Genomic DNA, 12,334 nt, shown 5'->3' with positions numbered 1-12,334 from the left:
ACAGTTTTACAAAATCTTCTCATGCAGCTCAGTTAGCCTGCCTCTGCTGTGCCATCCCTCTGTCAGAAATGATTAAAAAAAATACTGAAGTCTGGCTTAAACGCAGACTCAGAGGGAGGTTCAGACAGAGGACAGTAGAAAGGAGGACGGGGGTTTAAAGGGATTCAGTAGTTGGCATAGTTTGTGAAACTGGAACGAACGTAGTGAAAGGGAGCAGAGGAAGGTGAAACAGAGTGCGAGTACAGCAATGGCAGAGAACAAGATGAAGCTGGGGAGGCTGGTGAGGTTGTTTAACATAATTAAAACCACAGAAAATAACAACGCTGGCTGTGTAATGAGCTTCCCTCTCGGCTGTGGTAATTACTGTCTCCTAATACAGAACAATGCTGACCATAATGGGCTAATGCCGCTGGGTGAACTGGCTGTAGGAGAGGAGATGTATAATCGTCAAACATGGCTGGGTAACAGACCTCGGGTCAGCAGAGATTTCATTGGGTGATTACAGAGCCAATAAATAAATCTATGGAGCGACGAGCTTCACTGTTCGAGGCTGATTACAGGAAGATGTACAAGTCTGAAAAAGCGGCAGTAACAGAGGAAAGATCAATGATAGATCCACTTTTATACATTTCCACACTGTTACTGAGTACATGGTGTCATACATGCTGAACAAGTCACACATCTCAGCAGTACTGCAAAGTCTTTAATCTTGGTTTATGTGTCTAGAGGGCAAGAGCTGTGAATGATGAATGTATTACTCTCTGGGCCCAGAGGGTGCTTGTCTACTTAAAAAGTAGCTGTTGTAGATGTATGTGCAAGTTCTGGGCTCATTTTGTGGTTTTTCTTATTCCTCAGATCATACAGTCTCCGATATGATATCACAATAGGTTCATTTCCTCCCGTGCATTAAAAAACTGAGTGGAAACTCCAAAACTTTCTCTAAAATTTTGCAAAAACTTCTTACACATGGGGAGTGGTAGCAACGTTGGTGTCTGGATAAAAGGTAAATGTAAATTAGTACATAGAAACAGATTCAGCGAATACATGACAACACAGTCATGATATATCATCATTGCATCGGCCATTGTAAGCTCCCTGGAACTCATCTGGGTGGCTTTTAACACACTCATGTATGCACACAGGGCTGCTACTAGAACTCTTCAAGAGCAAAGAACTGTAATATTAGCTGTTCAAAACTCTCTATTTCAATAGCCCAGTGTGCTCTCCGTTATTATACATCTGTATATACAGTAAGTTTTATTTTTCAGTGGTATAACAGCACCTGACTGGAGAATCAGTGACACTGACTGCTTATCTCTCTGAACCAACTCCCAGTACTCACATGACAAAAGTGGACTGAAAAGTGCACAAATTTGCATTTTCTTCTGCCATTATTCTGAAAATGTGCTTAAAACTTGTACTACATTTGGATGGAAACCTGACTATCGATACGAGTCACTGTGACGTTGCGCTTTCAACAACAATCACTTCAGGTGGACAACTGGCATTTGATTTCAATTGCAGAAATATGTGAAACTGGCAAACTTGTTTATTTCTGTGGTCATTTTCAGCCATAACTGTAACATTTAGAAGACACAAAGTTAAACATGGTGATCCAACCTATCTGAATTTTCTGCTGTACTTAGTTCATACACCACGCTGCTTTCCTAATGTCACTGATCAACCATATTGGCACAGAAGCTAAGCAATGTATTGCTGTGAACGGGGGCCGCAGCTAACCTATCTAAAAGGACGTGCTTAAAAACATCATAATCAGTTTAAGTGTCCGCTATATTTGGAGTATTTTTTCTGCTTTACTTTAACAGCAACTCATCCATACTGCGCAGTAAAATTAATTTTGAGATAACCGCTTCAGTTCCCTGTTAGAAGTTGCTTGGCGGGAAGGTAAGGCAGATAAAATATTCTATATAGCATACAATTAAACTGATACAGATTTTTTTCAGAGGCTAAACAGAACAGCCTAAGGCAGCATTTGCTCAAAGCAATTTCATTTAATGTACATGACGCAAGGGTTTTCTACCCATAAGTTCACGTATATACACATGATTTGGTATAGTGAGATATTTCCAGCACAGCAAAAAAAAAAAAAAAAAAAAAAAACATGATTATTTTTTCCTAAATGAGAAAATAAAAATAACTATCTAATACAGTGTCATTTTGTACAATCTTTTGTGCAGTGTTTTCAGCTTGCACAGACATACTTAATCCAGACTGATCAAGATTCAGATTGCGGGAATAATCAGCCATCTTTGTTTGTTCATCACAGTTTCAGACACAAAGACATCTCCAATTGAGACATCACCCAAAATTACTCTAAAGCATGTTTTCTTCATTCCCATATTTCTTTCAGGGACAATTTCAAAAGAAACCCTTCCGAGAAATATTGTTGTTGTGGAGCATTCTCCTTTGTGCGAACAAACATGCTCCTCCAAAGCCTGGGAGAACACCAGCAGTAGTATGGCACTTGGTTCGCATCCAAAATGTATGAGCCCGGATTCAAAGGAAGCGGGAAGCTCTAAAACATTCACAGGCTCCAGCGCCAAGAGCTGATGAAGCCACCAGCTCCAGTCCTACATTGTGCTGGCTCCATCGTAAAGAGTAAAGCCAAGCTCCGCAGGTTTAGCCAGGTATGGGGACCGGGAGGTTAACACTGTGCAGGCTGCCATGGAGACAGATCTAGCCTTTGAGCTCGGCTGCAACCCAGAGCGGATAGACGAAACACAGCATAACGAGGAGCGCCGCCAAGCACAACAGAGAGCAAGTAAACTGGATGATAGAGTAAACTAGCGCTGATACAAACTACTGAAGGTAAATATATTCTCCCCAACCACAACTGGGCCCTGTGCAGGGGTCAGTTGTAGCCGGATGACCCTATTCATTAGAAGATCAAACACAGTCGAAGGCCCTTGCCATTAAACGCCAGTGGCCTTTTCAGCCTGTTTAAACCTGCTGGTGTGGCGGGGAGGAGCTCAGGGCTGATTGAGAGCTGCCTGATGTCACTCTGCCTGTGGCCCGTTGCTATGATGAGTTCATTCAGCCTCGGGACACAAAGAGTTAATGGCTGCTTGGATTATGCAATGGCATGCCAGACGCCTTTCTCCTCTCCTGCCCTCCCTTCTTCTCCCCCCTCCCCTTCAAACGGACTGAAGCCAAATTAGGCATTCCTGCACGTTTCGATCAGATGCATTTGAATGCGGCGGCGGCCCTACGCATGCTTTGGCACCGACGTGGGAACAAAACAGGGATTTCGCTTTGCTCTGGAGGCGAGCTTCCCCTCACCAGGGCCTCACACCTGCCCTGCGGGGGGAAAGTTGTTGTAAGGATTTACAACTGTCGGAGTGGGCGATATCTGCAGCATCAAACCGATAAAAACATCTGTATTCATCATTTTAAAAGTGAACATGAAACCATAGGTTATCACTAATAGCAGATAAGTGATCCTGCAACAGCAGATTAGACAGGGTTAAGGTTACAGACGGTGAGCAAATGTCAGCACCTTCATCTGATAAGAGAAAAATAATGCCATGTCACTGTAGGACCACTGCTACTAAACAAGGGGAAAGTGTTTTCTCACATTTGTCAGTCTCAATGTGGCTTCATGCCATTTCAGGCAATTTCATTTCACGACTAATCGTGGCAGAGCTTCTTACCACTTTATGCTGTTTGAGTTCTTTGAAGATATTCATTTCAAAAAGAAATGTTTTGGTTGAGATCATTTGTGTTTTGCAATGCTCAGTGAGTTTCAGGACTTAAGCTTTGGTAAATTACAAAGCTGTTCTAGCATACTATCCCACTGAAGCATGGCTGCAAGTAATTGGAAACACCACAGAGCAAATAAAAAAAACAAAAAACTCTGCAGAGCATAATACAACAGAGTCAGCAGCAGTGTTGGGACAGGGTGCAAGCTAACCACTCCTCCAGACCAGACAGGAGACAGAGCTATGCAGGCAGGCACCAAGTCAATAAACAACAGAGATCCCTCCAGACGAGACTGGCAACCACGAGGGGCAACGGACCAACTACGACAGGAAAGAGGGGAAAAAGAGACAGAGATCTACAGGGCCCGACTCCAATCACAACCACAGGGACCCTCGGCAGAGCCAGCAAGACCGCAAACACATGAGTCGATGCACATGCACTCTCTGTCGCACACACATACACACAGCAGCTCAAATACATGGGTCATTAGGTGCAGTGATCATCATTTAAAGCGAGGAGCTGGATCCTCGCAGCCCTTTGTTTATTTGGCTTTATTGATGACATGGGGCCAACAGGGGCCACAGAGGGCAGTGGTCATTATGAACTGCAGTTATTTTCCAGTCCGATCAAAGAACCATCGGGGAGATTCTGTCTTCCTGCACAAATCAGCAGGCATACGCTTCCTACACACATACCAAACATTTAATGTTGCAGCCTGGAAAATATAAGCCGACACAACATCTTATCATAACCATCTTTCTTTCATTAAATCTCTGCCGCGGGCTGGTGAGAGTGTTGTTTTTGGCAACCATTGATCCGTAACTTCAAAATGACTCCAATCAACACATTTTAGAGACACTGGGGAAAGAAATAAAAATAAAAAGTTTAAATAAAGATTTTTCTGTCCCTCCACTGATTTATTTTAGTCATTATAACTTTTTCTGCACTCCCCAACTAACTACTACTTTTTGACATCAAAGGAAAGATGTAAGTGAAGGCATCAAGGCAACATGTTTCTGCCAAATGGAACATCACTCCTCATGCTTGATTAAAATTTGAGGACACAGATGTACATACATTTATAACAGTGTTGCCTGTTTTCAATTTAGCCAGACATGTATCTTCACTAGAGGCTCACTGCTCCCTCTCCTTCTCAAGATCTTCAAAGCTGGCAGACCTGTATCATTTTTGGGGTCACGCATGGGCTGGAGGACAGAGAGCCAAGGAGACACAAGCGCATCAATTTAGAACTGACAAGGATCCCAAATCTGAGATATTGGGTAGCCATGATTGAAACCTCTGAAAGACTGCAAGAAGATCCTCCCCTGGGAGAAGAGCCCTCTGCAGTGGAGTGAGTGCAAACTGCACATACCAACCAACTGGGTGGAAAAGAGGACTCTCAAGTTCAAAAGACTTCACCTAAACATGAATAAACACGGCCTGATAAATGACCAGAAACTAGAGCCATGGGAGACCTTGAGAAATCCTCCCCCAGTCTCACAACTCATGCTACCAGTCAATCTCTCTGATGTGCACAAACAAACTGAGAAGCAGATCGTTTTATTTAACTCTATTCATCTTTTTTTTCCCGCTCCAAGCTTTGTTTTGTTGTCACGCTCGACTCTGAGCACAGCTAGCTTCATCTAACCTTGAAACAGCATTCACAAATTAAAATAATGGCCAACAGTTCAGCCTCATACACAGTGAAGGTCTATAGGGGGGTTTAAAACATAATGTTCAATCCTTCCACAAAGGGCTACATGCATGTCATGTTTCACAGTATTTCTACATACATAGGAAGACAAATTGATGCTACATCTTAGAATAGAAACCTATTCAATACAACACAACAAACCAGGGCTGAGCGATACTGTTAAAATTAATATTACCATGAATATTTTCCAGAATCAGCATCTGTTAAGATTAAAGCTAAACTGATAATCTTGCCAGTGTAGATGTATCAGTATCAACTAACATATCAGCCAATAAATAATGAGAAATTGGGAAACAGAAATGTGTAACAGTGTCACCTTTGCATAGTTTGATAATGAGAGAGCACTGAAATATGCTCAGTACACGTTGGTCACAATTCTTTAAAAAACTAAACTGGAATAAGCACTTTATGGTTGTATGTCTCGGCAAACTGGTCAAGTTGCAGTCACAGTTTACATGTCTGCAAGAATAATGATGCTTCAAACACATCTTCAACCCGGCAGCACGGAAGATCTATACAATCTGCACAGTTTCAAGGTGGACACCAAAGAGTAGTGTCAGTAATTCAGTCTTTGACCAAATGTTTCCCCTTCTGTTCCTGAGTTATCACGTTGAGTAATGGCCAGAAAAGTGTTTTAGCAAAACATTATGATGTCACAGTGAAGCTGACCCTTTGACTTTTTGGATATAAAGTCTCATCATGTCGTGATTTTGTCCTATTAGACATGCGTGTGAAATTTTGTCATAACTAGTGTATGAATTCTTGAGTTATGGCCAAACACATGTTTTGTGAGGTCACAGTGATCTTTGACTACCAAATTCTGATCAGCTGATTCTTGAGTGGAAGTTTTTGCCAAATTTGAGGAAATTCCCTAAAGGCATTCTTGAAATATTGCATTCACGAGAATGAGACTGACACAAGGTCACAGTGACCTTGACTTTGACCACCAAATTCTAATCAGTATATTCTTGAGTCTAAGTGTACGTTTGTGCCAAATTTGAAGAAATCTCCCCTAGATGTTCTTGACAATGGGATACACGGATGGACAGACAACCCAAAAACATCATGTCTCTGGCCACAGCTGATGCCAGCATGGAGGCATAAGAAAATGTAAAAAAATAAATCTTTTTAAATCCAGCAGTGATCAGTCTATAATTAAAATAAATGTTTTCAAACTGATACATAAATTAATCAAACTGATGTTCAAAGCAATGACTCTTCCTGTTAAATAGTACATGACTACACAATCCATTTTAAATTCAAAGTAACATTTGGTTTTTAACTGCAGCTTGCTCTGTAGCATTTATTCAGACAACAGAAACTTGTGAAAGGATAACATAAGATCATATCACGGCATGACTTCAGTTCAATAGCAGGAATTGTGTTATCATTCCAGCACTTATACCAACTATACCTCAAAAATACTACAGCCATGAATCACTGCCTTACTCTGCCGTAACAAAGCTGGGTAAAGACATGACATTTTTACAGGGCTGTAATGGATTGCATTAGATGTTGCAATGAAGTGCACAGATGTTCATATAATATTCAACCCCTGCAGCTCTTCAGTAAAATAACAAACAATACATCAGAATCAGTTGATGTGGTGGGGAAAAAACAGGACAACGGAGTTGCGTTTTAAGGAAAAAAAAAAAAAAACAATCTTCCTTAAAATGGTCTTATAATATGCTTAAACTGTAGGATTGTACAGTTACAGCGGTTTACTGCATCAACAGCTGTGCACACAGAAGACACCAATCTCATGCCATGCTCTGTAGTGTGATCCACTCAGACGTGTTCATTCCAACGGTACAATTTCATTTCTGCGATTGTTGTCCACCACAGGATTGTAAACCGCTGTGTGTGTGTGTGTGTGTGTGTGTGTGTGTGTGTGTGTGTGCCTAATAGTAAACAGACAAATTCCACTTGACACAATATATTCTTGTGTTCATCCTTTCATCCCCTCTGAATCTGAGTATTCAGAGAATCAGGACCAGCGTGCATCCAAACAGCCTCTGGGCACAGAAGGGTTAATAAGGGCCAAGCGTATGGATTTGAAAATAAAGCAGCGGCGGGTGGGCACGCCAACAAAATATAAAGGAAAAACCCCCCATGGTATCTGAACAGACAGTACAGATGCTGCAGATTAGCTTTATGGACCCTCTGATAAAGGCGGTGGAACCAACACTTAGTAAAACACTGGCTGATTCTTTAATACAGGAGAGCTTCTGCACAATACTTCCTGTATCTCTTACATTTCTGGGCAAAACACCATCCATTTGTTGAGCAAACAACAAATCCATTACACAAACCCAATAACACATACTGTGGTTTGCGACTCCTGCAGTTTGGTAACGGTGTCTTGCTGTACAGCAGGTTATGGAAGATACACAAAGTCAATAAAGTCTGGACTGAAATTTGATTGCACCCCTCTAAATTACCATGAGGTGAATACTATTTTTTGCAGAGGCATCCAAATTATTAATGCGCCAGGAGAGCTGAAAATGCAGATCTTCTCCAGCTCCACCATGAGGGAGCCAGATCAAAGAGGAGGGTCTGAGAAGAGACGAGTGTGTGAGGATGTTACTTAAACATTTCACATCTATCTCAGCTCCTTGGCAGTGAACCCAGTCACTTCTTCACATAGATACTCCAGGAATGTGATTGCCTTGATGAAGCAGCAGGGGGAAAGGGAATGAAAAACACACCGCGAGGCGAGGAGGAAGGTTGGAGGATGGGAGAGATGCTGCATTACCATTATGGACATTAACTCGATGAGTAGCTTTCATGTACTCAGAGATGCTGCAGGGGCAAGGCGCTGGTCAGCTACAAATAGAAACCAGATCAAGATAGAGAAAAGCAAATAGCATACCAGAGCGATTACTGTATACTATAAATAAAAAAATAAAAAAGATCTGGGTAAATATTTGACCACAGCACCCAGATCCTGCAGATCAGACAACCCTCTAGAAACATGGTGTGTTTGGTGTGGACGGCTTCATGTGGTAAGAAAAGCCACTCCGAAAACATTGTCTCGTTGGCCGCCATTTCTGGACTTTGCAGTGCTTCAACACATTCAGAAAGCCCCTTTAAAAATAGGACGTTTCTAAAGCAGGCTACAATGCGAGGCTGTCATGACAGTACCTGGCTTGGCTCTATTCATGAGTCGTATAAACACAAACCCATAGCAGCCTCCGTCTCCCCTGCTGCCGGCACACAGAGGACACATTCATCCCAAAGTGGGCACCATGAGGAGACTGAAGGGGGGCGACAGACACTTCAACTTAAAGGAATTTTTCAGCCACTCTGCCTATCAGGGCTGTGTTGAAGGCAAACACAATCTGTGCTCATCTACGTTTCAGTCTGCATGTGGAGATCAGATAAAACTGACTCAGTTTTGACATGATGAGCGCCAAGTTAATGAGTCTGATCTTTGGCAGGATAAGAGCATTCCTCGCACAGACTAGGAAGGATCTTTTCATGGCTTTCTCTCACTCTGCAGCAGAGGTTATGAACTTTAACAGGCTTTGACAACGTGGGGGGGCTTTTTGCGTCATGTTAATTTTTCCTTTTTCCAGCTCCTCTCTTTTGGGGTGACACTCAGGCAGAAGCACGGCAACTGCTCTCCACCCGTGCATATGAATGGCATCCATGAAAGCATGGCACGCTAGGGCTCAGAGACAGTTCAAACATGCAATATGAATATGATAATCAGAAATGGCGTATCCAATGTGTTGTGAGGGTGGAAGAATACTCCTGGGAATACATAATGACATGGCAAGGCTGCCTTCAGTGATACATGGAAACCTACTATCCTGCTCCAGAGCATCACATTTAATCACTGTGGAACTACAGTAATGTCTAAACAATTGTTGTGTATACATTTCACATTTCTAGTAAAACTTTACTAAATGCTATGGATTAAATAATCTGCTATTTTGGCTGCAGAAGCCTGAATTTATTTCCCCTCAATGGGGGAGGGGTGCTCCTTTTCTCCACTGACCCCCCCCCCCCCCCCCCCCCACTGAAAATGTAGTTTAAACTCTTCAAATTTTAACTTAAAACAAGAAGATTTTGTGGAGTAATAAATGAGAAAGACAGCTGTAACTGCGACTTTGCTTCTCTGTAACAATTCTGTTAGGTCTCTCACAGTTAAAGACAAAACTAACTTGAACCAGCAGCATTACATCCTTAAGAAAAAAGCGTGGAGGTCAATGTCGGAGTGCTCTACAGTGAGTGTTATTATCTTTTGTTTCACAGAATTAGTGTAAATCAATGGACATGTGTGTGTATTGTGTGTTAGAGGTGTACATTGTCTTGTTACCAACCTTGGAGGCAGATAATACCAACGGCGTACATGGTTTCCACTGGTGGTTTTCTCCTGTTAATCACCGCGGGGTTCCTCCTGCCGTCCCTCCGCCGGCTCTCGCTCCCTCCTGGTAGCTCCATAACCGTCCTGGTGCTCGGCGGCTCCCCGGTGCTGTTCTCCGGCGGCTACGAGAGAGCCGAAGGGCGAAAGGGGAGCGTCAGAGAGATCCGTGCGTCACCGTGTGCGTGCAGGTAAACTAACGCCGCTACCTGCGCAGGTCCCCGGGGAAGCCAGACGGCCTGCTCACCTGGTTGTTTTGGAAACTAGCAGGAACAAGGCAGAAACATGTGGGGAGCGACGCGTCGGGTTTACAGGCCAGCCACACAAACGACTTAACGAGTTGAGACTGAGGAGACCCGCCGAAAGTTTAAGGCGAAGTTTAAACTTCCAGGTAGCTCACGGGACAGAGGGTTGGTGTGAAATTAGGCCGCAGTGGTTCATTACAGACCGGTGTGTGTATAGCCGCCGTCCGCCTGCGTCCAGAGCCACCGACCGCCGGGCCAGTTCAGTCCTCAACGAGAGGGAGTTTCGCTCCACGGTGTTTCCAAGTTGGCTTCCTCCCACCAGCCTGTGTGATTCTTTACACCAGCGTCAAGAAGTCGGAAACAATGTACGAGGGTTCCGGTGAGGATTTTCAAAATAAATGTTAGTATTCGTGATCACATTTCTTTTAAAACTGTAGCCTGCTTTCTAAGGTGGAAAACGTTTATTTACTTATTAGGTTTTTGTGTATCTATTTATTTTTTTCGTTGTTCTATTTCAGTTTAGTTTAGTTAAATTTAGTTTGGCTCACTGTCTTTTCATGCAGTGTAAGACCATTTATATAGTCTATAGTTTATATTTACATTTTTATATATTTATATATATTTTTTTTTAAAAATGCGGCATAAACCTTTACCCTATATTAAACTTTCACATTTTACAATATGTAATATATATTTGAAATTATTCATACATTTTATTTTATGTTATTTTAATTTATTTTTAATATTTCTATTTCAGACTCAGAATCAGGAATAATTTATTGATCCCCGGGGTAAAATTGTGATTCGTTAGAATAATAAAGTATAAAAGTAAGAATAATGTAAAAATAATAATAATAATAATAATAATAATAATAATGTGCACTGTGCTTCTATTTTCACACTAGTATATAAACTATTTAAAAATATGAAATATGTGTAACATGTTGAGTTTGTAGTCTGTAAAAAATATTTTAAAAAAATATGTGCCTTATGTTACATTAATAGCCTATGTATTAAACTAGTATGTAAAGTTTAGAAATATAAAAATATATGCCTTATGCTACGTAATAGAAACAAGAATAAGAGCTATATGTGCTTCAGAATAAGAAATATATATAATATATTTTTTTATTGTAATTTATGTGTTTATTTATATATCATATTTTATTCTATAGGTCGTCATTCATGACTTTTATTTAAAAAATTAGTTAGTTAATCAGTACAGACATTTCTCAACAGTTTCAACTGCTCCGTAGTTGAGTATGCACAAAAAAAATTAAGATGTCCTTTTGTTTTGAAATGAAAACAAACATCCTGTCTCGTTGCGTATGTCTCTGGTAGTTTCACATGTATTCCCTCTTTCCCTACAGAGCAGCTTCCGGTGCCCGTACCCGGCTTGGGATAAGGAATACAACAGTGCGACCCCCTGGATCAACCCGATCACTGTTTCTTTGAACTGCACATATGCACAACACTTTCATGTCATGCAAATAATTTTTTTTTAAAGAACTAAGTCCAGTGTGCGTGTGATGAAATCATTTGGAGATTAATTTCATTTTGTTACTATGGTTTTTCTTAGCAAACTCAATTGTCAATTACTTTATCTATTTTATGCTATGGAAATCTATCAAAATTAGTTTAAGTAAATTTGTTTCTTTATAATTCTACATAGCGGTATATAACACCTCTATTATAGATGGCTCTACAGTTCCTTTATGTGTGTAGATTATGTATGCAGAGACTAACAATTTACAGCATAATGTTGTGTAACATCCCTGATTGTAATTAATACAGTACTGTTATTGGAAAGGCGTTTTTCAAGATGCTCTCATGGCTGTTAAACCAGCAGGCAAGCAGCTCCATCTGTACACTGAAGAGTCTGACAGGTAATAAATGTGAGTCCTGCCCATGCAAATACATCAGTCTCACCATGAGGGGACAGCCCCTGCTGGCACCACTGGTGGCACTGTGTGTGGGACTGGTGCCATGCTGCTGGTCCAGCTGGCACCTAGATGGCTGATAAAAACATGCAGTCAACCAAACTGGGGGATTACAGGGTCAAACCAGTGTTAGCGTGACAGGAAGGCAGGCCTGGAGGACACACAGTGGTAATGATGAAATTCAAAAATGTTTTTCACAGAAACCTTTCAAGAAAAGTTTCTGAGTGCACTAATGAACTCTACTCTGACTTGCTGTTTGCTTCCAAGTGAACTGGGAGAAGGAGCCCGTCAGCTCTCAGTAGAAGGAAATCATCCTGTGGTTGGTTAATTCAAAGCCCTCAGAAGT

The 12,334-nt window shown here is 41.5% G+C and overlaps 1 protein-coding gene across 1 annotated transcript in view; it reads right to left on the bottom strand.

Moving 5' to 3' along the window:
• Positions 1 to 10,389, bottom strand: part of ptk7b (protein tyrosine kinase 7b) — an 88,724-nt gene extending 78,335 nt beyond the window's left edge. Inside the window, exon 1 of the mRNA XM_033613758.2 lies at positions 9,763 to 10,389. Coding sequence (XP_033469649.1) covers positions 9,763 to 9,883 — 121 coding nt within the window. The 5' untranslated portion in view covers positions 9,884 to 10,389. The remainder of the gene's footprint in view (positions 1 to 9,762) is intronic.
• Between the last annotated feature and the right edge of the window lie 1,945 nt (positions 10,390 to 12,334).

Source organism: Epinephelus lanceolatus, chromosome 17 (genome assembly GCF_041903045.1).
Source record: "Epinephelus lanceolatus isolate andai-2023 chromosome 17, ASM4190304v1, whole genome shotgun sequence".
Lineage (NCBI taxonomy): Eukaryota > Metazoa > Chordata > Actinopteri > Perciformes > Serranidae > Epinephelus > Epinephelus lanceolatus.
Note: the sequence above shows the minus strand (reverse complement) of the source record. Positions and strands in the feature narration are given on the sequence as shown.